The sequence below is a fragment of the Aulonocara stuartgranti genome, assembly GCF_965226115.1.
Source record: "Aulonocara stuartgranti genome assembly, chromosome: 23".
Taxonomy (NCBI): Eukaryota; Metazoa; Chordata; class Actinopteri; order Cichliformes; family Cichlidae; genus Aulonocara; species Aulonocara stuartgranti.
The window spans coordinates 20,386,902-20,413,834 of record NC_138958.1 but is presented as its reverse complement, the minus strand read 5'-3'; the positions used below and the strand labels follow the sequence as shown (position 1 = coordinate 20,413,834).

General features: G+C 38.0%; 2 protein-coding genes across 6 annotated transcripts; one reads left to right on the top strand and one right to left on the bottom strand.

Annotated features, from left to right (window-relative positions):
* The first annotated feature begins 260 nt into the window (after nucleotides 1-260).
* Nucleotides 261-14,973, top strand: LOC309700869 (solute carrier family 22 member 13). Of its 5 annotated transcripts, none has more exons than XM_082524757.1 (10): nucleotides 261-1,613; nucleotides 3,331-3,428; nucleotides 4,466-4,620; nucleotides 5,921-6,089; nucleotides 6,172-6,274; nucleotides 9,111-9,256; nucleotides 10,819-11,030; nucleotides 11,407-11,515; nucleotides 12,447-12,698; nucleotides 12,927-14,973. In XM_082524757.1, exons 1-10 carry the CDS (start codon nucleotides 1,317-1,319, stop codon nucleotides 13,006-13,008), a joined length of 1,623 nt encoding a protein of 540 aa, XP_082380883.1. In that variant the 5' UTR covers nucleotides 261-1,316; the 3' UTR covers nucleotides 13,009-14,973. The 5 variants fall into 5 exon arrangements, with proteins under 5 accessions (XP_082380883.1, XP_082380882.1, XP_082380885.1 ...); XM_082524756.1 differs by having other exon boundaries at nucleotides 12,902-14,973; XM_082524759.1 differs by having other exon boundaries at nucleotides 1,536-1,613; nucleotides 3,335-3,428; nucleotides 12,902-14,973.
* sh3yl1 (SH3 and SYLF domain containing 1) lies at nucleotides 14,764-26,933 on the bottom strand. Its single transcript, XM_082524779.1, has 11 exons — nucleotides 26,689-26,933; nucleotides 22,892-23,002; nucleotides 22,631-22,744; nucleotides 20,828-20,892; nucleotides 20,477-20,589; nucleotides 19,144-19,272; nucleotides 18,894-19,038; nucleotides 18,391-18,472; nucleotides 18,219-18,284; nucleotides 17,011-17,043; nucleotides 14,764-15,906 (listed from the first exon to the last, which is right to left on the bottom strand). Coding segments are annotated over exons 1-11 (1,068 nt in total). The 5' UTR covers nucleotides 26,690-26,933; the 3' UTR covers nucleotides 14,764-15,697.

Sequence of the window (26,933 nt, the reverse complement as noted above, 5' to 3'; positions counted from 1 at the left end):
TGCTCTAACAGGACGCTGACACACTCCTCTCCTTTCTGCTCTTTTATGTTTTTATCAAGGTTAGGAGAGTTAGTAAATGCTGTTAAAATAATCAGAATGAACAAAAAAAAAAACTAACTAATTTGTCTTTCATGATGTTTGTTTACATAATCAAAGGTCAGGTACTTTTTGTGCATTTCACAAGTGCTTATTGAAAAATAAATGTAAATATGACAAAAGTGTGAGGACATTTGTTTTTAAGTGGGCGTATTTGTTGATAAGTTATCTGTAATACAACGCAGGAGGTGTAGCACACGCTTTTCCATAGCTGTGGACGATGCAGGGAATAAAAAAGCTTCTACAGCAGCTACACAAAAGAGAGTAGAGCTTTCACATCATCATATATGACAGAGTAAAAACGAAAAAATGTATTTTTCCCCCCCACGCATTGCTGCTTGCGTGTTTCTACATGGACACCCCTTAAAGCTTGTATAATTAAACTTTGGTGCTTTTAGGCACTAGAGTTGTAAAAGGCTATTTTAGGTAACTGCATCCCTCTCAAAACATGAGCTGATATCGATTAGATTTTCTCAGCCATGTTTCGGGTGTAGGATGCCACATTAGCTCTTTAAATGGGCCTCTAGATGCTTAAACACCATTGCTGGCAAGCTGCATTTGACCTGTGGTCAGCTAGTCAAATACTGATAATATTAACTATCAGCAGCCTGGTATGACATCTATGATGCCTATCCAACATGCCTCACCTGTGGACTCTCAGGGTGTCGGACATTAACTGAAGAGTTAATACTAAAACTGGAACGGAGCAGTCTTATGCTCCACAGTAAGTGTTACATCATCTTTCCCTTTTTATTTAAACTCCATCTTTCATCATCCTTTTTTCTATTTAAACATCACCCCTTGTCTTGGTTCTTTTTTTCTCCAGCATCCATATCCTCCTTTACTTTTACAAAACCCCTCATTTCCTTCTTCAGTAATTTTCTCCACTGTCTGCAGAGCTTAATTTATTTTCTTTCATTGCCTCTGGCTGTACCTTCTCTTTTCCAGTACAGGTGGTCCTGGTGCCGGACCGCACATGACCTCCGGGTGTCGCTGTACCGCTGTACTGAAAATAGTCCCCGCTGTCGGGCCTTATGGAGAAAAGAAGGCGTAATAAAGTTGGCCCTGAATATAAGCCGCCTCCTGCTTGACAGGTCAACCACTTTCTTGTGACAGCAGCAGCTGTTCAGACCTGACCGGCACGCGCTGCTCAGAGGTCTGCTGGAACAACATGTGGAGCTCCTGAAGAGTTCAAAGTTGTGAGTTTTGAAGTTTCCAGCATGGTAAAGGTCAGGATGAATCAGCTTGTGGGAGACCAGACAGGCCCGCTCATGTCCCCGCTGCAGCTCTCCGTCTACTGGCGCCTCGCTCTAATCTTCTTCTTCACGGCTTTCCTCTTTTTTCTGGACATTTTCACCACCGCTGTGGTCGCTGAGACATGTCGCCATGGCAATGATACTGGCACGTTTGCTTCGTGGCTTGAAAAGTTGGCACCGAACAAGGAGGAAAACCAATCAGCGCTCAGCAAGGTTTTAAAGGACGACGCCGATTGGAGGACAGAGAGCGGGATCCGAGACGTGAGTGAAGATTATTTTCATTGAGAGGTCTGAAGTTGTAACACAGTCATGAATACTGTGATGGTGCAACACCTGGGGATATTTTTAAGTGCGTGTTTCTTATTCCCTTTACTGTTATAATTATCTCATGGTTTAAAGTGTAGGCCTAAATATAGTTTCAGACACATTAGAAATGAACTGTAATGAAATGAAAAACGTGCAATTAATAAACTTTAGATTTTCTAGTTATATAACTTTCAGTTTTTGACACCACTGAAAGGCCAGCTTGGGGCCTCTTTCACCAAACATTGTTTCAACATTAAATGATCGGTTTAAAGTCTCAGCCAACATGCTAACTGGACAGTAATCTGCATTACATAACAGCAACTCTAGAGATTAACATGGTGTTAATGATCAACTTGAAGCTGTTAATGAACCATTTCTGAGGGTAAAGTAAAAAAAGCTAATTTTCTGTAAATCGTCTGTCATTAATCGTAACTGAATTTAGCCATGCTTAGCATAAGCACGTGTTGTAATCTTTTTAACTCGTTATAGACATTTGTAGTCATGTCTGGACCTCTATCTAGGAAATCCAAGAAAGGTTTCAGTATTTTTCAAGCACAGAATCAAAAATTTGCTAGTTCCGTCTTCCAAATGCACCTGTTCAACTGCTTATTAAAGCAAATTTCTGATCAACCAGTGGCAGCAACTCAATGCATTTACGCATGTAGACATGGTCCAGACAACTTGCTGGGCCAGCACCAAACTATGCATCACAATCGAAAAGAAAGGGTGATTTAAGTGAATTTGAATGTGGTTGTTGTGTTGTGCTCTTCTGGGATTTTCCCCCTCAACCATTTCTAGGCTTTACAGAGAATGGTCTGAAAAACACTGCAGTTTTCTAGGTGAAGAGGAAGATCTTGGAATGTACAGCATGTAGGTGCATTCCTGAATATGTTAGAAGTCACAAATTCTGAGTTTGCAATTGGAATTTTTTTTATGAAATGCCCCTTTAACTTGCATTTCCCACTCGGAAATCCAAAGCAGACCAACATACCACGGATTACTAACCCGGCTGAATAGGGCTGTGCGATATGACCAAAATCTCATATCCTGATAAGGCATTTATCGTCCTGATAACGATATAAATCACAAAAATTTAACATTCTCTGTAAATTCTGTGAATCTCGGGCAGCTCGACTTGCGTGAAGTGTTTCCAGCTGGGCGTCGTGTACCTAGAGTCCAGTGTTTTAACCGATGCATGAAACTATACATTTTAGACATAAGTTTTAACGGCTGCCGTTTTCTTTGTGAGTATTATTACACAGCGTGCTGCGGGGAAAAGCCTGTTCTAACGTTTGAGTCTAAGGTTTATTTTTTAGCACCTGACGGCTCTTTTTTGCTTTTCATCAGTAAATATTCTGCATCTTCCACGTGATTCAGTTTATTTTGAAAAGTCTCAACAGGATAAAAGGATTTTTGATTCAGTTCTTATTCAACTAGTAAAACACATCCAAACACATCCAAACTGATTATGGCCAAGTTAATAAACCCCCACAGCTACACATACACGTCATGTCTCTCATTGTAAACAGAAAAGTTAATCTTTGTGAAACTTGTTTCATTGCATCTTATATTTTGGTTCTCTGAGTGTATTCTGGACTTGAACATCTATATTTGCCTGTGTGTGTGTGTGTGTGTGTGTGTGTGTGTGTGTGTGTGTGTGTGTGTGTGTCAGTCAGTGTGTGGTTGGACAGACTGGTTGTCTTATGGTCAGATGCTCTTCATGACTGGTCTGCTGCTGGGATCTCTGTTTGGAGGAGCCATATCTGACCGGTACAACACAACACTTGACAGTCTGTAATACACTACTGGTCAAAAGTTTGGACCTTATATTTTAGATTCCTCAAAGTAGCTACCCTTTGCTTTATTGACAGCGCTGCAAACCCTTGGCTTTCTGTCAATAAGCTTCATGATGTAGTCACACTTCACAGGTGTGCCTTGTCAGGGTTCATTTGTGGAATTTATTGCCTTCTTAATGAGGTTGGTACCATCAGTGTTGTGTAGAAGTCAGGTTGGTACACAACTGGCAGCCTAATTTGACAACTGTTAGCATTCATATTATGGTAAGAACCAATCAGCTAAGTAAAGCGAAACAACAGTCTATCATCACTTACTAAAGGTCAGTGGGTCCAAAAATTTGCTAAAACTTTAAATGTGCTTTGCAAAAGCCATCAAGCGCTACAATGAAACTGGCTTACATGAGGACCGCCCCAAGAAAGCTGCTGAGGTTAAATTCATCCAAGTCACCAGCCTCAGAAATCACAAGTTAACAGCACCTGTGTAAGGGCTATTTGACCAAGAAGAGAGTGATGGAGTGCTACACCAGTTGGCATGGCCTCCACAGTCACTTGATCTAAACCCAATAGAGATGGTATGGGATGAGGTGGACCGCAGAATGAAGGCAAAAGGGCCAACAAATGCTCAGCATCTCTGGGAACTCCTTCAAGACTGTTGGAAAACCATTTCAGGTGACTAACTCATGAAGTTCATCAAGAGAATGCCAAGAGTGTGCAAAGTGGTAATCAAAGCAAAGGTTGGCTATTTTGAAGAATCTAAACTATAAAACATGTTTTGAGTTATTTCACACGTCTTTGTTCACTACATAATTCCATACGTGTTTATTCATAGTTTGACGCCTTCAGTGAGAATCTACAATGTAAATAGTCATGAAAATAAAGAAAAAACATAAAAAATTAGAAGGTGTGTCCAAACTTTTGACTTGTAGTGTATATGTCAAGTTTAAGTTAAAACAAACATTAGTCATCACTCATCTTCAAACAAGAAAAATCTCGCTGATGGTTTCTGTGCAGGTACGGAAAGCGTCCAGTACTGCTGATTTCCATGTGCGTGCACGCCGTGTGTGGCCTCGTTCCTGCTGTCTTTCCTCAACCACTCCTCTTCCTTATTCTTCGCTGCCTGACTGGAATCTGCTGCTGCTGCATCAACATCTGCGCCTTCAGTTTAGGTAACACAAGAAACCTAAAAGCATGATTAAAATGTCGTATCACAGATCTACTTTCATCCCGTTATATTGAGCTGTGGTCTTCATTGGACATTTTCTGACCATTAATAAGTTAATTAAAGAAAGTCAGTTAAATGTATGAGTATCCAACTTCAAAATGTTTTTAGAAGTGTCTCACAAAGTATGTTGGGGAGCCTGCAGTGTTTTGTGCGAGCTGGAAGGTGGTTCGTTATCAGACAGCCCTCAGTGGGCTTTGGGTCACTGGCTGGATGGTGACTTTAATTGGACCGTGGTGGGACATACTTACATAAGGCTGATAAAAAGCACGTGTTCCAGATAAAGCCATCTTGACCAGGTTGAGGCCTAATGAAGCAGGATTGCTTCCAGCAGCTTCCTAACCTTTGACCCCTACAGTGTTATGTGCAGACTGGAGGAAGCAGTCTATTCCTTCAGCTTTGATTTAATTTAGCAGCTAGCCTTTACATAGTAAGTCATGGACCCAAAGTGTAGGAAGACTCAGGGTCTTATAATTTAGCTAATTCAATATTTATTGTATTTATTGTATTATATTTCTATCCATTGCTTCAGCATTTATTGTCAGTTCTGACCTCCCAGCCCATTGTTCCTTCAGTGGGCTGGTTTCAGTCATTATGCAAATGTACTGTTTATAAGGTTGGGGAAACCTGCAGTCAGCTGAGACTGAAGAAGTCACTTGGATGAGTGACGAAACGTTTCTCCCACAAAATGCTACGTCCAGATGAACAGAATCAACTTTTGGAGGGGTACCTTTAACACCTTTTCTTTTTGAAATGATCACATTTTGTAAGTGGTGTTGTGGGTCAAAGAAACAAATACACACAGACAGAGATTTGGTTTATTATTCATTGTTTATTATTATTATCAGTTAATTTTATCTAACTCTAATTACCTTAGCTAACTAAGGTAAGTCATTATGTTTAAAGATGACTCTATGGAGACTTTTTATTATAGATTTATTATCTTTTTCCTTATGCATGTTATCTGACAGTGCTGTGTGCTAAAGATGAGTTTTAAATTATGAGATAAATGTATGTATAGTTAAGTTGGCCAATCAGAAGGAAGTGGGCATTTAGGGACTGGAGCTAAAACAGTTGGGCTTCAGCAAGGTTCAGTATAACATAAAGAAGGGTAGTTTTTAAATAATAAATCAGGTAAAGCTACTCTAATAAATCTTAGAAGCTTTGGAGAGCAAGTTCACATTGAAGATAGCACTGAAACCTGCAGAATTTAAATTGTAGACTGTTTTAAACTGTTTGCGTTGCAGCAGTGGAGTGGACTCCCCCTGATTCTCGGCTGTGGCCGCCGGCTTTCCTGCCATTCTGCTTCAGCCTGGGGACAATGGGTGGAGCTCCTTTGGCCTGGCTCAACCCTACCTGGACACGTCTGCACCTGTCACTGGCTCTGCCTCAGATCATTTGTCTGCCACTCTACCTGTAGGCCAACACACCTGTTCACCTGTGGTAGCCTCATTTAGACCGTTAATAAAGGAAGCAATAACAGTTTTTCTCCTTCAAGTTCAATCCCAGAGTCTCCCCGATGGCTGTTGTTAAAGAAGAGGACAGATATCCTGGACCGTTACCGGAGCAACAGCCCTGCAGATAACCAGCGCTTGGACCTGGTAAACAAACATTTGCCTCATTTCAAATCATAAATGTCTTGTGTTAACAAGTAGGATTATTCCTTATTATAACCCAGCTCCTCTTTGTGTTAGTTTGATAATGTTTAACTGCAAGATATAAAGAAACAGATGGTCTTCTAAAATAAGTTGGAAAATGGTCAACAATAGATGGAAAGGTTATGTAATGAGAAAGGTGCATTAAAACTTCTGCCGTCACTCTTTACGATGCTCTTAAAAGAACATCTCAAGGAAACTAACTCTATCAGAGGTAAACTGGAGAGGGGTCGACCACTGTTTATGAATTCTGTCATCTGTGGTCTGTAAAAAGGCTGTAGAGCTTTGGTGTCTATGACGTCTTGTAGCACTAATGTGCAGGAACACTGCTTAAAACCATTGTTTGATGGATTGAGGCTGACCTGACAACCACCCTCTGGTCTGACCAGAATCTGAGATTCTCTTTGGAAATTATGGTCTTCTGGGACCATACTGCTTATTATCAGCACACAGTTTAAATCACTGATGATAGGGGAGTGAGTGGGTGGGTGGGGGTGTTAGTATCACATGACAGCTGTCTGAATGACAGCCTGAACATGCTGTCATTCAGACATGCCTATTTGAGCAAAGGCCTTGCTTTCTTCAGGAAGACAAAACCACATCGTACTCGTACTCCAGCAGCGAAGAGTCCAGATGTTAAACTAGCTGAACCCTGAAAACATTTGAAGAATTTTTCTACTGAAAACTACAAAAAACAACAGGCTCCAAACTCATGCAGGGGGGAAAAAATTGCAGCTGCTTTTCGGCACAGCTATTACATAACAGGGGATTCAGTGTGGTGAAAAACATTCCCTGTATCAGCATTTTTGAATGTGTTGGCATCAGAAACACAGACTAACAAATCGATTGTTCTCATGGGAGTTTTTTCTTTCAAACATTAGGTCAAAAAACAAACAAACAGTTTTGAATCAACAGCTGGATCATTTGTAAGTGCTTCCAAGCTGATAGCCACCGAATCAGTGATTTTTGTATAGTAACTTAAAATTCAAAAATTTACAGCTGGTTCAGTCTGGATCAGGTGGGATATATATATATATTAGGGGTGCAACGATACACAAAATTCACGGTTCGGTTCGGTTCGATACTTTGGTGTCACGGTTCGATATTTTTTCGATACAAAAAAAATGTTCATGCATTTTTAATTTGTCATTTATTAAAATTATAAATATATATTTTAACTCAAAAGTACAGTTTTTAAATTTAACCCTAACCCTTGTGCATGTTTTTTATTTTGACAGCGAATGCACACCTGCGGACCACTTATGTGCAGCCCTGGTTATTTAGCTCATCATATCGCAGCCACAGAAATTATTTTGTCCATGAAACCATAAAGCTGCACTTTCTTTTTGCCTTATAGTCTCATTTGTCATAACTTCTCCGTTTTGTGGTAAGCTTTTCTTTGGCTGTCACTTCTTCACCCTGACCTGTCTTATTTGGCTCAGCAGAACTGAAATGCTTTTACACACGCACTCACATAATTTCAGCGATTCTCTGCGCGATCAACCTCTCACATGTTTAAGCTTGCTGCGGGAGATTTCACTTGTCATGTTTGCATAGTAAGCTAACGATTAATAAGACGATGTCAGAGGAATTGGTGCACAAATTATCATCACTCACAGATCAGTGCTGTCGCTCTCTATACACAGTTCGCACGATTGCAAAGTGAAAGCAAAAAAACAAGCGCAAATTCAAACGCGACTTCAATATGTCACATATTGACAGTGGCTCACCGATGCCAATGACATAATTACCCAGCTACATTTCTGAAAGAATGCAAAAGCATTGACATATATTTTTCCTACAATAGCCCGACGGGCAGGGAAGAGATAGAATTTTGGTAGCCTGTCTGAAAAAAATCGCTAGCTCCGGGACGTCGGGCTAGCGATATTGCAAGCCCTGTATCTGATTGAGGAATCACTCATCTTTGGAAAAGAGAGTTTATTACAGAGAAATGGCTCTTTCCAAAATAAAAGCTATACTATCCGCTATCTTCTGGGCTATATTCTCAGCAGCATAAGGAGAATCATGTGCTAACAGCTGTCTAAATGACTCCTAAAGTTAGTAGCATGCTTGCTTTTTTTTGTCTGCTTCCACTTGTCTTTGCACTAGGATGATGTCGGCGTAAATGTGCAGTCATATTCGTTGTGTTCCCGCTAGTGCTTTCAGGTTAATCTCGTTGAAATGACCTTAACGCCACAACACGGCAAATCTCCGTTAACGAGCTACCGCCGATCGCCCCGTGCATGGGGCTAGACGGCCAACACGTTAACGAGCTAACTGCGCTAACATACTAGTTCACACCAATGTAATTGAGCATTGCATGGCACATCCAACATACTGTTTTACTTTAGTCCATGACTCGCTTACCTTCAGGGTCATACGTCACATGAAAACCAAAATAATTCCAAACGCCAGATCTGAATGAGAGTGGGGGAGGTCCATGTTAAAAGGAGAGCTTAACTTCTGTCTCGCTAGCTTGCCCTGCGCTCTTCCTTCTGACTATGCTGTCTGTGTTGAGCGCTCAGTGGATCTGCGCTGGACAGTGCAGCCTAGGCGGAGTAGTCGAACACAGATTCACTGAGCGCTCAACACAGACAGCATCGTCAGAAGGAAAATTGATAAAATAAATTACAAATGTTGTATTGTTCGATACATATGCGTACCGAACCGAAAGCACTGTATCGAACGGTTCAATATCGATACGAATATCGTTGCACCCCTAATATATATGTGTGTATATGAATAAACATATATAAAATAATCCAGCTGTGTTTGTGTGCAGCTGTTGGACTCCGCCTGGTCAGACTTGCAGAAAGCCACCGAAGCTCAGAGAGAAGACCCTGTGACTGGAGAGCATGCCTCCAGTGACATAATCCACTTGAAGCACCCAACTGTCCTGATGCGATTGTTTGTCATGAGCTGTGTGAGGTACCTACTGCACACGCTCCATATGGGACACAGCCCTTTATAACAAAGATAAATAAACATATGAATATTTTCACATCAAATTATTAGATTTAAAGTCACAATATTTGGATAATTATATCTCATATTAAATATATGAGATAAAATTATTAACTATTTGTAATATAGTTGTATAATAGAAGGCAATTAACCAATTAACGTGGTACGACAAAATGCCCGTGTAACGAAATCCGTTTGCGAAATGTGTTTCGCTGTTCCACGTGAAAGACGTATTGTTGTTGCAGTGCGCTATTTCGTGTGCTTTTTGTTTGCAATTAGCATTTTGTTCATTCATAATGGGGCCGGCATGAGGCATAAATATGAGTGAGTTTAAAAAAATGTTAAAAAAAATATCATTGCACAGTGTACATACTGTACGTACATTAATTAACGTAAATGTAAGTTTTAGTTTTTAGTGTTTAGAATTAAATTCCATACCGTTATTTACATGTACACGTACGTATGTGTGCATGCAAACGTATGCTTTCTTCAGCCTCCACCAAGAACTTTGTCTTCAGCCAGCATCGCCTCACTCAAAAGGCGAAGGAAAAAGGTGCTTCGACTTACGAAAATTTTGACTTACAAAAGAAACGAATTAATTTCGTAAGTCGGGGTTCCACTGTATATATATGTATGTGTGTGGATGGATGGATGGATGGATGGATGGATAGATAGATAGATAGATAGATAGATGAATCTTTTAGTATTGCATGCAGAATAATTTGTAAAACTGGAATAAGGGAGTTTAAGGAACGAGAATAGACTGTTCTCAATAAGTCTGAGCCTCCTCTTGTTTGTGGCCGAAGGTAACAGGGTTATATAATACATAAACAACCGGTGTGAAGTAACAGCATTTCGTCATCAGGGAGCTTTGGTTTGTGTGAGTTATAACACCAGGCACACAGGAACCTTAAGCTGATATCATTAAAAGTCCTACACTTGAGTGAGTGTTTGATGGATAAAAGGCTGCTGAGGGTAAATTTGTATTTACTAATTTCTATTTATACGGAAAACTGTGAAACAAAATGGAGGAAGTGTAATACTCTGTGTGCAGTACAACCAAACTGTGGTTAAGTTTGAGCAACAAAAAAACCCCTTCAATATGCTGAGTTAAACTTTTACAGGTTTATGTCAAACAAACCTTAATCAGAAACGTTGTCACAGTTTTGTTTTAAAATTCATCATTGTTTAAAGTGTTCACTTACAAGTCCAGAGGAAACCTTGATAGATAAATAAATAAATAAATTAATTAATTAATTAATTAATAAGTTGAACGTGAAATAAAAAAAGAAGAAAATTCACAAAACAAAATACTGGTAAAATAAATACAATAAAATAAATAAATAAGGTGAAATAAATAAAATAAATGCAAATCCATCAAACAAAATAAAGGAAAATAAAATAAAAGGAAAATAAATAATAATAAAAATGCAAAAATTAAAATTCACAAAACAAAATATTGGTAAATTAAAAACATAATAAAATAAATGAATAAATACATAAATAAATGTCCTGTCATCCTCCAGTGCGGCATCAGCTTTGACATACTATGGAATTTGTTTGAACATCGGCTCATTCGGTGTTGGCGTTTACTCCGCCCAGTTCTTTTCCGGGCTATCAGAAGCTCCCTGCTTGCTTGTCCCATTGGTTCGTCTGGGACGCCGGCCAATGAGCATGCTCGCTCTGTTCCTCAGTGGAGCTGCCTGCTTCGTGTCGTTACTCCTGTCCAGGTACAATGGTGAGTCCTCCGCATTTTCAGTATTTTAGGTTAGTTCATAATCACTTTTAAGAGACATTAAATATTAAATTAAATTAAACTAAAATGAACACAACATTAAATAAAAACATTAGAAAAGCATCTGTTCTTAGGATTCTATTCTTGAACGCCACAATAGGAGACTGTGTTAAAAGCTCTTGATGACAGTTGCTCTTTGTCCCAGGCAGTCGATTTATTTAATCTATTTAATCAATATTTTTAGTGGGAGAAAATACTGGTATTTAATATTGGTAGAAAAAACATAACATTAGTGGGAGTAGGTGGAATCATTCTATATGCAGTTTGCAGCCTCCAATCAAATCTGACCACCATCTCTGAGACTGGTACTCTGATGCAGGTACGCCGATGCTGGTTATGAGTCTGGCTCTGTTGGGGAAACTCTGCGTCCTGGCTGCCATCTTTATCTCCACTCTGTACAGCATTGAACTGTTCCCCACTGTGGTCAGGTAGAAAACAACACAACACTCTTTAATGCAGGTTTTCCACAAGCAGACATTCCTCTAATGTTCACTTGAGCCTGGCTTCAAACTTAAAATGTCCAGATTTACTGCAAAATAAACATGTTTATAACCTGTTTAATTTACCTCTTTCTAACAGCCTTATGGGGGTGGAGGTACATGTCTTATAACGCTTGTATTAAAAATTTGCTGTTTTTTAAAAATAGGGGCGTGGCCTCTTTGACTGACAAGTAGGTAAAGACACAGACAGCTGTAACTGCTAGCTGTCTGCTAAACTTCACTTAAGCTAAGCAGTCTCTGGACTGGACCCCTGGACCAAGGATGGATCAAGGATGGTAACCGGTTCTGCTGTTACAAAGTGTTTGTGTTATGAGCCACGGCAGATGTTGTCCTTACCAAAGCGAAAATATCAGTCAGATTATAGTTTTCTGTTTTTTGGCAATTTGGTTACTAAATAGTTGTGAACTGAAATCTACCCATCATCTTTTTCACGTACACAGACGAGCAGTTTCTGGAAACGAAACATCAGTTTAACAACATGTATCTTCTGTATGAAACTTCTCTTTTGTTGCATGGTGAACCAAGGGCACCATAAACCCCGTCCAGTTGTACACATTAAGTTAGCCTATAGAGGTATGATTTAACTTGAAAGCAAAAGTTGTAAGGTTGGTTTACTCTCATTAAGCATATATTTCCACACCATCTGCTTCTTACTTCCAATACTTAGTTGAGCGATTTGTTTATGTATGATCTTCTAGCTGATATTGAAGTCTTGCAAATTTAATTGGTCCTATTGGTTTTTGAGCTACTTTTCATCTGAGATTAGATGTTGAGATGTCGGGGCAATTAAACAGCATAGCAGAAATCTTCTCTAGCCATTGTTCAATAAGAGTATATATTTTTTTGTTTTTAAATCCAGGCAACGCTGTTTATCACTGGTCAACCTGTCTTTCCGGCTCGGTTGCCTGGTCAACACCCTCGTCCCCGCAAACCCTGACGGAGCAATCTCCTTGGCTGCTATGGTTATCTACAGCAGTGGACCAATCATATGCTGTGGACTGTGCCTGCTGCTGCCGGAAACCAGTGGTGTCCCACTTCCTGACTCTGTGGCGGACTGCAACAGGCAGCTACAGCCCCACCAACCTGCCATGGATGCGCTCTGGAGGACAGAGTGAGTTTTGGTCGTTTTGGTGGCAATAACTTTCTTTAACGTTCTTATTTTTTTAAGTAGTTTACAAAAACCAGTAATAATGGCTGTAAAACCCAGAGATGTACATTTGTTTTTCAGAAAAACAGCTACATTTGTAAAATACAAAGAAATATAAAGAAATAAAATATATGACATCACATGTGAGTTGCCTGGCTCGTTCACAGCATCTCCTGCTGTGTGATTTTTCAGGACACTGGTGAGCAGCCAAACCAGCAAAGTGGAAACGTTCCCTGTGGAGAAAGACAGCACAATTTCAGCACTGCTGATATGAATGCAGCCGGCAGCTTTCAGTTACTGCTTTGATATTAATTAGACCAAAAACAAACATGAGTTCATGTTAGAGAAACTTCATACCTTGAAAACACCAGCCGGCAGGTTGAAATTATTCCCTCTTAGAGGATGTTGGAGGATTTCCAAGACTTGAAAGGCAGTGTGTTTTATTCTTATGCTGTTTTTTTTTCCTATTTGTTACCACTTTGCGTTTTTATTATTGTGAAAATAAATTGAACCAAATGCTGATTTCCTTTTATGTTTGTTAATCAGCAGTTTTGGGTTCATTCATTGTTTTATGAGTGTAAAAAGACATTTTAAGTTAGTTTTGAAATAAGTATGCTTGAGCCAGTGCTGTGCATAATCATAATCTCTATTTAATGAGAATCGTTTAGATTTGGTTTTTACAGGGATTTCTCTGACTCTTTTAACAATGTTACAAACTGTAAATGACAACATCCAGAAAAACTCATCCATCTCTTTATTTCATTCTTATCCTGTTTTTGTACTCAATTAAGGGGAAAAAAGGACATATTTGAAAAATGGTCATATTTAGTGGTTTCCTTGTTCTCTTTTTGTTAGCTTTATGTAGCGTTTCCAGTCTTTTTTTTTTGCCACTATCCCAGTTTTACATGTTGTCTGATTTTGAGTTTGATACTTACAATATATTTATGGCCAAAGACCACAAATATATGCTTGTATACACAAAAAGACAATACTTAGTTCCACACTACCAAGTGTACAAATGCAGGTTTGAGCTTCCACTAATGGATTCTGCTGCATCCCATTGGGCCATTGAGTACCATAGATGTGCTGAGTACACAAACTGTAGTAACTAGTTGTTGTTACAAGTATATTCTCTATGTTATCCACTATTCCAGGAGATGCCACTATTTTCCCATGTTTCATTTGTTGGTCCTGTCCCAGACATGTGAATGTCACATGCTTTGTAGGAACACATTTTGGTTTGCTTGGAGTTTTCTCAAAGAAACAAAGAGAGACAGAAGCAGGGTGTTATGAAGTGGAAACAATAAACAGCTGAAATGTGAAGCTGCCAATAAAGTTTAAAATAAAAAATAAAAAAGCTGTTTCATGTTAAAGGAGCCACAAGGGTAACAAGTAGGTTTAGAGTATCTTCATCATCTCTAGTATCAGTTTCTCTTAGATTTAAAACTAAAAACAGACAAAAACAACAAAAATGTTGATTTCAGATGTAATTAAATGTTTTTAACAACTGCAGGTATGTTACAGTATTGTGCCTTTGTTGTGGGTGTTAATCTTTAAATGTGTTTTTTTTAAATAAATTTGTGCAAATATAATATAATTGACCATAACAGGAGCAGACACTATGACACTATGTATTATTATACACAGTAACAAAATCATAATAGTAAAAATTATTGTATTACTGTAAACAAGTTTGTGATAAAAAAAATAAATATTGTTTTTACTTTGATGTCATTGACAATGACTTTAAATAAATGTGACTATTTGTGATGATGTGAGGGATTTCAGTAATGTAATGTTTTTCTGTGAGATTAAGCAGGAAATATTCAAATGTCAGCCCAGTTAGCTTTTTAAAAAAAATTTCTGTTGTTCTCTCTGCATAAAAACAAGCGCATATTTTAGAACACATAAGGTTTATTAACATTTGCATAGGATCCAAACAGTACATTGTACTGCAGCTATGAAAAAGCCCCCCCCAAAAAAGAATACCCACCCACACCACAATTATTAATCTGAAGACATTGTTAAGATTAAAACATTAGCAGATCCCTAAACTCATACTTTAAATGTCATTTTAAAAAAGTGCAAAGTGAAGAAAAACAAAATATTTAAACTGATATGCATATATTAAACTCCTTAAAAATTCCTTCATCCACCTTGTAACCCGCTCCATTTAACATTATTACAACATCATGCATAACCATATTTACATGCAGAAAAAAAAAAAGAACAAGCGTGCAGCAAAGTCAGTATAACCATCTCCACGATAATTGTAACACATTGACTTAAAGAGCTAAAGAAAGTGCCTAACAGTTGGTGTTGAAATTTACAGCCCCTTAAAGTTCCCTGATCACAGCAGCTGACAGTTAAATTTCAACTTTTTGTTCAATTTTTAGACTTTACAGCAGTTTTGGTGGTGCCACTGATCTTAAAATATCAAGACTTTAAACTATAAAAGAAACTAAACTAAACTAAAAGAAAAACAAACAAACAAACAAATGCTTCTGTTGGCAGCCAGCCTTTAGGCAACCAGCCTAAAGTTCCCAATCAATTTCAAACTAAATGTAAATAATAATAATTATGATGATGAAACTAATAATCACAATAATAATGGAATAGTTGATTTCATTTAATCCAAGTGGTTGTCTTTTTGTGATTCAAATTTGTACCAAGAAACAACCAAACAGTGGTACTTCAATATTAAATGTGAAACATTTGAAATGGTTAAAAATGCCAGTTAAAATATTTTTGTGAAATATGTCAAAATGTATTTTGTCTGACAAATGTTTCAAAATTTCCAATATTACATTTACTATGTGAAAAACCGAAGGATTATTAATTCATTTACAAGTATATTCATGCAGTGGAGTGTTTACGCCTAACAGAACAACCACGTTCCAAACTCATTTTACCCAATATTGGTTCTTTCAGATGTTTTTCTGTCAGACACCCAGAGAGTAGTATCAATATGTAACAAAGTTTGCAGGAAAGATCCCAACCCGACCATCTTCCAGTTGCCCCTCCCACCAATCATACTGGGAGTCTGTCTTCGTGATGACAGTGATACGGTCGCCTGGAACAAAGCTGAGGTCACCTGGCTGCTCCCCTGCAAAGGGATGTGTCGCTGTGACAACCATCAGCCCAGTGGCTCCACCCTCTGATGATCCCCAATCTACAATTAACAAAAACAAAGAAAGTAAAACAGAAACAAAACAAACATTTGACAAAAGCAGATTTAATTTACTGCAAATTCACTGTTTAACATAGGTCTGATATATTTATGTTGTACAATTCAGAATATTAATATTTATTTACAATAACACATAGAAAACAGATGTTGAAACTGAGACATTTTACTATTTCATGAAAAAAAGCTACTTTTGAATTAGTTACGAAAGAAATAGTAAGGGTTACTAAAAAAAAAAAAAACAGCTGGAGGCACATTTTTCATCTAATTAGATCATGAGAAAATCTCATTCTCTAAATTACATAAAAACATCAAAAGCTTAAGAGAATCTGGGAAAAAATTAAGGGACAAGGCTGAAAATCAATATTGGATGCCTATGATCTTCAGGCCCTCAGGTGGCAGTGCTGTCATGGAAATCACTGCAAGGACTAAGGAACACTCACTGTGCCATCCACAAATCTGAACATAATCCATGTCTTGTCTAGACCAAAGTTAAATTAAAGGGGATCGAGGCAGAGTAGAAAACTGTTTTGTGGTCAGACGAATCCAAATTTGAAATTCTTGAAATTCTAGTATATGGGCACTACAACCTGGGAACTTAAGAGAACTTTGATAAACAGGCTCCTTATCACTATTTAGTCCAAGAGGTATGGGGGTACATGAGTGCCTTTGGAACCGGCAACTTGCACATGTGGAAAGGCACCATCAGTGCTGAAGGTATCTAAAAGTTTTAAAGCAACATATATTTTTACACATTTTATCTAGACAATGCTAAACCTTGGGGGAAAAAAAGACTCAGCACTACTGAGCAGCTAGAATCTTCTACCAGGCAATACATTGCCACAATTCCTAGTTTTATGGACTACTGTTAAATGAAGAGGTGCTGCCATCAAATATAAAATGTGCTTATGTTTTTTTTTTTTTCAGTTTAAACATTTGATGTGTTTTTTATGCTTTATTGTGAATAAAATATGGGTTTATGAAATTTGCAGATCATTTCATTTGACTTTTATTTAAATTTTGCACAGCACCTCAACTTTCTTGTTAACTAGACTAATTTTTTGTGTGAGATGTGTCAAATATTCATACCGTTCATCTGAGAGTTTCTGGAGGCAAACTTACCTGAAAGAGAAACAAAACATCAATTTGAGTCACGGCTAATGAATCTGGAGAAAATTAATCTACAGCTGTGAAAACATTAATAAAAATAAGTTCTCAAACAAGAAATATGAAAGACTAATGCTCTTTTTCCATCTTCCTCCATTAAAATTTATTCATTAGTGTTTAAATAAAGAGCTTATTTAAAATAAATAGCGCTGCAGTTTAAGTTGCAGATATGTGCTGTGAACACTAGAGAGAGCTGCAGCCCCAAAGTTGATAACAATATATTAATGTCACTGCACAAGCAATCATACTGACTTACATTAATTTGCTGAAGACTCACTGACCTTAAACCACGTCTTCACCATAAAATTAATCATTTACCTTGGAGGACTCTTTTATCAACACAAAGGGGTCAGGTCCCCGCAACGTACCTGTTTGAACAGGTGTGTGTTGCCGAAGTATGCACACGCACATACGTACATACACAAAACACTAGGATTATTAATGGGTTTTGGTACTGGCTGCATCAAGGTCGTGGGTTAATAACAGACTTGAATACACGGTGTGCCATGTGACCACATGAAGATACAAAACAAGGTAAATACAAATGGGAGACAAAATGACTGAAAACGATGCTAAACAACCACATGGAGAGTTGACAAACTGAAAGAAAAGGGATACAAAATGAGCACGAACAACTTTTGTTCTTTTTGTTTTGCATCAGTTTAACCATTTCTCGAGCAAAAAAACCCCAGGATGTTGTTAAGCCGTCCATTACAACCACAATGCCATGCTAAACAATTATGAAGGGACACAAACTGACCACAGAAACACAATACGGCCACAAAAGGCATGGAAATCTGCCTGAAATGGGACGCAAAATGGTTTAAAACAAAATGACAACAAAAAGGATAAAAAAAAAAGAAAAAGAAAAATGACAAATTCTGACTATAATAAGATGCAAGCAAAAACCCAAAGAAAAGAAAAATATGTTTGTACTAATTGGTTGATTTGAATTCTCCAGACCCAAAACCAGTTACTAACATGGGCAACAAAACCAAGTCAGAGGCCTCTGAGTTTGAAAGTGAGCTCAAGGAGTCACAGCGGTCCTCACAAAATGACAATGAAAGAAAAAAAAAAAAAAAAAGAATAGCTGGTAAGGAGTAAATAATGAAAGTTAATGTAAAACTCACTTGAGGTTTCAGATTTATAGACAGAGACACTTGGGTAGAGAGTGTTTTTAGTCCTTACTCCAGCTCCTGTACTCAGACACATAGATGCAAAAACACACAGACACACACCCCATTACAGACAATTTCGTCCATAAATTAATAGCACCTGAACAGTTGTATTTCTGAGCTTTACCGGCACTGGCTGCTGACACCTCGGAGTAGCTTGGTGGCTTTGACTGGATCGGAGCTGGTGGTCTGGCTGGGCGAACGGATGACTGGAGACAAACACAAATGTACACTTTATGTACTGCATATTAGATAAAGGCAAAAAATAAATAAATTAAAAAAAAAAAAATCACATGACATTCAGTATAACAGTCACTGAGCTACACTTAATTTGTGTCTCCATTGTTTGTTTGTTAGGCAAATGCATAAACCACTACACTATTGAACCACTATGTAAAAAAATAAAGCACAGTAATTGTCAGGGTATTTTAGATGGATGCTAAACTGCATACTGCCTCTATTCCAACAGCATGGCTTTGTATTAGAAAAATCTGTGTGCTGAACTGAGCTGCCTGCACTCACCTACCCTTTAGTGAGCACACTGGAAACTATTTAGGGCATCATTTGAAACCATCCTCACTTCACACATAGCTGCCTTTCCTTTTTGAGTTAAGCTTTTGGTTTGCGTACCCTAGTTTGCAAGTTCTTGCTTGTCCAGTCGGTGGTGTAGGCCTCAGTGTAGACATCTAGGATGTGGTAGAGGTCATAGCACTCTGACGGCGGTTCCACATCACCATTCAAAATGGCAGATGCGCGGATGTCTTGGGAGTAGAATCTGCAACAACACTACTGGATTAAAGACAAGCACTTGTTTGGAAAAGAGAGAACTAGTTAAACTTCTGACATGCAGCAGATTGATTCGTGTTTTTTCCCCCCATACTTGCGGTTGGTTTCTTTGCGTTCAATGAGGCAGGATCCCTCCAGAGAAATACCTGCAAACAAACCTCTGGACCTGCAGTAGGTGTACACAGCTGCAGTACTCCGCAGAGCCACATCAGCCTCCACGTTCCTAACAAGCAGAATTTATTCTATTGATCAAACTGGCAAAGGTGAAGTTTAAATGGTCAAGTAAAATTTCAGAATTTGAAAACATTAATACCTAATGACCGGTTAATTAGCACTAGTGATATGTTTCACAGAACATGATCCTGGGTCCTATGCTCTTTTTAATTTTAAAAACATTTTTTCTGCACAAAAATAAATAAATAAATGTTTTTCCAAGCACAGATTTGTTTTACTGGATGAAAAAAAACAAAAACAAACAAGAAATAAATAAAAACAAAAACCAAACAAACCAAGCTGCAAGTTGGTTCATAACTACCCCCCCCCCCCCCCCAAAAAAAACAAAAAAACAAAAAACACAATCAAATAGCAAAATAAAAAAAAACTGCAAAACTTGCTTCAATGACCAATAAATCTGTGTTCCAGCTTTTGTGAGTGAAGCTATAGCTTTTTATTGGCTGTTATGACTATTTAGCAGTTTGTACCTCTGTAATGTAGCTTGCTAGTACAGTTAGCTGGCGCTAGTTGATACCTTAGCTTTTCAATCTCTCATCCAAAGATGGCCACTTCTGGCTACAAAACCCCAGCATAGTATAGGGGAATGAATTTATATATATATATATATATATATATATATATATAAAAATCACAGTCCTTGGTTTCTCCAAGGACCTGCAGTCTTCTTTAGGTTTATTTCCTGCTGTGTCTGTAAAACTATAGCTGGTTGCGGGTTATTCAATCACTGTGTATGTGACTAATTTCATAGTACCATATACACTCACACATAAACTAACTGTAACAACTGACCATCTTCTTCAAACTAATTCAGCTCTGGCTACCATTTGTTGTCTGTCTGTAACATTTATTGAGAATGAACCGACTGACATGTAACTCGCCACGCCCACAAACACCTGCCAATACATGAGCACCAAAACCGGTTAACCCACCCTGAAACCACCTTATTCTAAAATTAACCTCAACATCTTAATTGGCCTCTCAAGTAAATCACGGGTGATTTTTTTCCCCCACCTCAGACAGTTTGGCTATCTGCTTCAGGCCTCAAAACACAAACTGTCATTAAATGTCTCATAAATCTCTAAGCAGAATAGGACAATCAAACCTAAGCTGTAATTTACATAAACAGAAAGCATTCAAGGCAATTAAAAGACAGACAGACAGATTGTGTTAGGAGAGGTGGGGAGTAGACTCACCTTCCAACAGGTCCCACGGCGACAGTGGCGTTCCCGCCAAGCGTCAAGTTCCCACCCTTTGTGAAGGCTTCGACGGCCCTCCGGTAATTCAAGATGATCACCAAGTCTGACACCTGAGGGGGGACCAGAAAATTAGCTTTTACTTCTGCTTTCCAAAAAGGGATGTGGTGCATTAAAGGACAAATTGACATCTCAGTGATGCAAACCGCTGCATTCACAACCTTTAAAAACACTACTGATACATTTATGGCAATTATTGTGAACCCCTAAATTCAACACAAATACAAATGTTTCGTCTTGGAACGCAAATCAGAAATCAAATAAATAAAATTATAAGATTTGGGATTATACCTCCACCCCGATTTCGAAGCCTCCACCCAGACCAGCGATGCCAATAGCTGAAGGTGCTGACCAGCCTGCAGACACAAAAACACACAGAATAAAGCTCAAGCATGGATAATATTTATGGCTGAAGCCAGGATGGATTATTCACACTGCTGGTGCCAGTGTTTTCAGATGTGGTGAACTGCTCCTTTAATGTGAAAATCCAGAAAACCAACAAAAGAGCCTGAAGAAGAAGAGCAGGGGTGGTGGCACCACTCAGTAAGGCCCGTGTGACCCTCGGTGGGTTCTGGCACCACGGCAAACTCAAACACCGCCGGACCAGTTCACTGACATCAAACGCTTGATGTGTCAGATGACTACAGCACACTCCCAACACTGCAGGGAGGCCTGGTTTTTAACCGCAGGAGCCCAAAATGTCACAAGACAAAACAAAACAACAAAAGGATTATTGAGAGACTCAGGAAGATCAAAAACAGCAAAAACTGAACCAAATAAGAAGAAAAAACAGGACAACAGGCAAACAGCAGCAAATCACAAGAATTGCTTCGTAGACTGCGGCTAAATCCATGATTAAAAAACAGCTATTATTTCCTCCTCCAACATGACACCTCTGCTGTTGAACTCTCTTTACCTTACTAATAAAGAGTACAGACTTTCTAGAACACATAAAAAAAAAATGTGTACTCATCTTATACTTTGTGACAATCAAATAACAGAGGAATAATAATTCAGTCACTCAGATCAATCATGCAGATAAATTCCAGAAGCAACATGTTTCTACAAACATACAAAGACTTTACTTGGAAGGGTAATAAAAGTATACTACTGTCAAAATGCCATCTACAATTGATTACAATCTTTTTTTTTTGAAGTTCAGTTGCTTTGTACAACTGTTACATCACACAGACACATGCTAAGAGATAAGAGCATATAAATTCCAAGAATTCCACTACAGTTTTAGCACAGAGTTCTTGGACTGTCCTCGTAGTACTGCACAGCAAGTAATTTTCCTCAGATATTTGGATTCGAAATGCCCCCAAAAGGTGCCAACAGTACAAACATAGACCAGGGTTTAATTGGACTCCAATTAGCTAACATGAAGCCTAGCAGACAGCTAGTAGCTACAGCCACTGTGCCACTATCAATCTTTCAAAGAACATAATGGCATAAAATGTGAACTTTAAGCCTTTATACAATTTAAACTGGTGATTTTATAATTCACAGCACTAAAATTGTATAAAGGGGGGAATTAGCTATAAAAACCAAATCTACTTTTTGAAGCAAGCTGTAAAAATGTTAAATTCTGTTGTAAAATGTCTTCAATTTCTCCAGACTTTTGGTGCTTATATCCTTCAGACAAATACAAGCTTGCAAAACCATATTTATTTTGTGTAGAAAAACAAACTGTTATATCCACAAGTAAAAACAAACAATAGAGGACTCAGAATCGTGCTTTGCGGAACACCATGCTAGTACTGCTGATGCCTCAATCGCATTTAATTTTTTTTTCTGGAATAGCTTAATTTCTCAGGACTGGAGTTTGATGCTTGTGAGTGAATCATTTTATTTGTCAATGAGGCTGAAGTGCTGGTTGGAAGGAGCAAAACAATTGTGGCTTGATCGAGCACGGCTTTGTTCTATCTGACAGATGAAAAAAAGAAAGACAACATAAGTCTCCACATATTTTGGCATCTGGTGACTTACCTGAGCAGCCTTCTTAATTAAAGTTTATATTTTTTGAAACACACCGACAGTTGCCTGTGCAAAATTCCAAACCTTTACAGAGCATGGAAGGAGTGGTGATCTTACGTTTGTCAGGAAGCCTGGCGATTACTACTCCGCTGCCTCCTCTGGCTGTGATCATGAAGCCTGCCTTGATGACAGAGATGATGGCCAGACCCTCAGCCTTAGCTATTACGTGAGCTACAACAAAAATATGGTAGAGTACACACTTTTAGCTACACTACAGTAAAATACTTCACATTTTAAAATATATTAGAAAACCCAAGTATTTAAAGAGCACTGGACTAGCCCTCAGTATATAAAGCTGACAATATGACAGGTTGTTACCGGGGATGAGTTTGTCTGGCCCATTTCTGCTGGAGATCTCGGTGAAGTCTCTCAGGATCTTGGCAGCTTTCTTGGCCTCAGACTTCAGGTTGGATGGGATTGGGTTACTCACTGCAAACACCCAAATTACATGGCTCATTAAAGGCATCAGCAGCTCATTCAAAGCTGCCCCCTTCCACCCTACCTTCCTCAACAGCTTGAAAAGTTATCATCCTGGCAACAAACCGAAGAGTAACATTCATCAATGAGCTCACTGTTCACTTTAATTGATCGTATCTTATCTCCATCTGCAGCAAACAAACTTCCCATTACGCTTTCACTGTGAGGCTCAAAAGCTCATTTATGCTGATAACTATTTTAAGGGACATGTTTACTTATTAGAAAAAAAAAACAATCATTTTGCTCACGGCTGAAACGAGCTGAAGAGGAACATTCAGTCCAGAACAAGAAGAAATAAGGACAGATATGAGCTTTTCTGTGACATAAAAGGAATTCCCTTTTTACGCAGCTTCCTGGCCAATAACTAATCCATTAGTGTAATGTCAGCAACACTTATGTGCATATCCAAATAAATTTCCATTAAGGAGGACTACCCAATTAATGCACTGAATATTTTTTTGCCCCTACTTTCTATATTTGGATTTATTTACCTTAAAATAGAAAACAGACAAAACTTCTGTAACTGCAGTGGTAAAAGCAAATTTTGTTTTTTAGAAACTTTTGCCAATACAAACAAATTTTTTAGAACATAAATATTTGTGTAGTTAAACCCTCTAATTTTTACATTTGTGTGTAACATTTATAAAATGTGATTTTCACAATATCAAAATTAAGTCTATTATTTAAATATATAAATTTTAAACTACTAAATTTGTTCACAGACAAAAAAAAAGAGAACATATCTGAAATATAAAGAGATTTAAATAAAAACAATATTAATAATTTTTTCTAGTATTTAAAGAGATTTAAAACAAGTCTTAAAACTTATTACTCTTAAAACATTAAAGTCTAAAATATATTAAGTATGAAATAAAATATAATTAAAATATTAAATACATTAATAAAAAGTCAAAAATGTTTTAATTATCTCAGAGAAAATAAATATAACAAAATATCTGAAAATAGAATCTTTCTCATATATAGTATAACACACACACACACACACACACACACACACACACACACACACACACACACACACACACACACACACCTCTCTAATGATTTATCATAATATTAATTGATGGATGTCTAAACCTGTAGATGATAACACATATGACACATAAGTCTGCAGGTGCAGGACCTTTTCATTCTTTTCCAGAAAGAATTATATGAATCATTCACACACATATATCATTATGATCGTGTTTTATTCTCTACCAAGTCATGGGGATTCTTTGAACTCTTATTTGAAAACAGCAGCTCAGTGTTCACATTTAAAAAATATATTTTTAAAAGTTAATACCAGAAAATGAATTTGTATTTCTGCTTTTGAAAACAGTAAGAGATTAATTTTCTTCCCATTTTCTCTGTATTTGATTTTTAAGATTAGATGACTCTTCTTCAGGTCACATGTCATAAGACTTTCCAGGAAATCTCTGCAGTGAGAGTCAGAGAGCTGTGACCAGTCTGCCGACATGCTAAAATGCACTCCTGCTGCAGCAGCAAATTCCTGACACATGACACAGCCTGAACAGCACATCCAAACGTGCCGCTGACCAACAACACGCCAACATGGCCAAGTGCTCCTGCAGCATCGCCTAGACTCCATCACAGCCTGCAGCACTGATGGAGAAAACACTGACTCCGAGAAACCGCCCAATCCTCCATTCTGAACATGAATCCAGTGGCTTCAGTTAGACTCCACAGGGCTAGCACTGAGGTGGTGTTAGTTATAGCCATCTTTCAGACAGAATCTACCTGTGTATGGAAGTTCTATTGCTCTTTTTAGACAATTCTAGTCAATCATGCAAGTTTAATTAGTGTCTAAGGAGGTTGAAACATTCCTTTATGTTCTAGTTGTTGGTCAGAAGTTCTGGTAATTAGACTGTGATCATCTACATAGAAGTTTGACTCATCTTTGGAGCGGTTATACAGGATTTTAATTGTTTTTTTGGTTGGCTATGGGTGTTCCTTATGCCTGCAACAATGTTCCTTTGGACTTTAAGATGGTACAGTTTGTTAAAGAGATGTCTAAATAGGTCACTAGGGAGGGTTCCAAAGTCACTGCATGTCAACTGATGATCTGTGATTTCCCTGTGATTTGCTCATAAAAACGTTGAAGGGGTAATTTCAAGTCTTTTCAAGCCTTTCAATTGAGCTATTTTTTAAATAGCTATATCTAGAGAACTATTTAACCTATGTCATTCAAATTTTTAATCAAAATATTTATTACTATGACCTCAGGAATATGGCATTTTGAAAATGTAGCTGAAGTCCAACATAAAATTCTGAGACCTTGGATTAGTATATGGCTTACAGGAAGCTTAAATTCCACCATGTGTGTCATGAACTAGATCGTGTTATATATAAATTTATCATATTTTAATAGGTTCTGCATTACTTTTGATATACTTGACAAAAAAAAATAGCAAAACAACAGCTTTGTAATTAAGTTTAGTTTTGGTGTTATTTATAATGGTCATTGCAACATTTATCCACAAACCTATCTAGTGAGATAGGTATGTGGATTAGCTTGATTAATACAATGAGAGAGGCTACAGTTACCACAAGTGGGCGTAGGTATACAAGGAGCATGACATCACAACTGCTCACAACAACAAGGTAAATAGCTTAATGTGAACACGATGGTTTGATGTAGGATAGTAAAACACAGTTATGATGGTCAAGCTGGGAATGTTTCTTGGTTTGGTCAGTTCTCTGGCTGTTCTTGATGATGGAGTTCCTCTTAGTAGTTTCTAGTGGTTTATGGTTTTGATCCATGCTATAGTCATCAGACAGGATTAACTTGTCTTGGTTAGTTAGTCATTAATAAGAACAGTCAGATTTTTGGCAGAAGTCCTTTAGGTTTTAGTTATTTAGGAGCTGGGTTGTCTTTAAAGAGGTTTTAGATGTAAATGAGGAGCTTTTGCTAGAAATTAGCACAGATTTCTTGCTTCTGTTACCTCCACAACGAAGTGCTGATTATTTTTCATAAGATTCTGGTCACATATGACTAGGTCCAATGGCAATAAACTAGTATAATTAATCTTATTAATTTCAGACGTAACATAAACCCAGCAGCACAGAGAAGCAGTCACTCACAGCTGATTAACAGCTAACGATAGCCCATTAACACTAATTAGATGTCACAGATTCTCCACAACATGAGCAACCCTACCCAACCCAATCTAACCCTATGGCCAAGGCCAAAATAGGCAGCATGTAAGTTTAATTATATATATATATATATATATATATATATATATATGGAAAAATATCTTTAAAAAAAACAAAAACCCGAACAAACTGTCAGATGTCTTGTAAAGTATTTTTTTTTTGTGTACACATATTTTAATAAACAAATATTTATTCCCCTAACCCACATATCCCTCTGCCCGTGACCCTCTGGGGGGTCCTACTCTTCAGTTTGGGAGCCAGAAAAAATAAAACTGCCGTTTATAAGGGAGTAAACATTAAACTGTAAGAACGTTTCCTGGTAAAACTGGTCTTCTTTTACTAAACCTAACCCTGTAGGTGTCCAGGTAGAGCAGACAGGTAGAACAGACCGGAAACAGCAGGCACACACATAAAACAACTCCTTGTGTACTTAAATTACTTTTTTATCTTTAACTTACTTTTTTTCCCTTGTTTCTTCTCTGTCAGTTTGACTGACGACAGGTAAGCAGTACAAGCCTCTTCACTTCACTTCCGCTTCACCTGACGCTTCTCACAGCCGGAAACTGCGCGCGCAAAAACTACGTAAAGGAGAAGCTCTAAGCGGAGGCACGTGGTTAAGTGAGGGCAGTTGGAACTGTGTCGGTTTGCTGTGTGAAGGCTGGTGCTCTCTATCAACTAGGCGCGCTCTCGCGTGTCTGCAAGG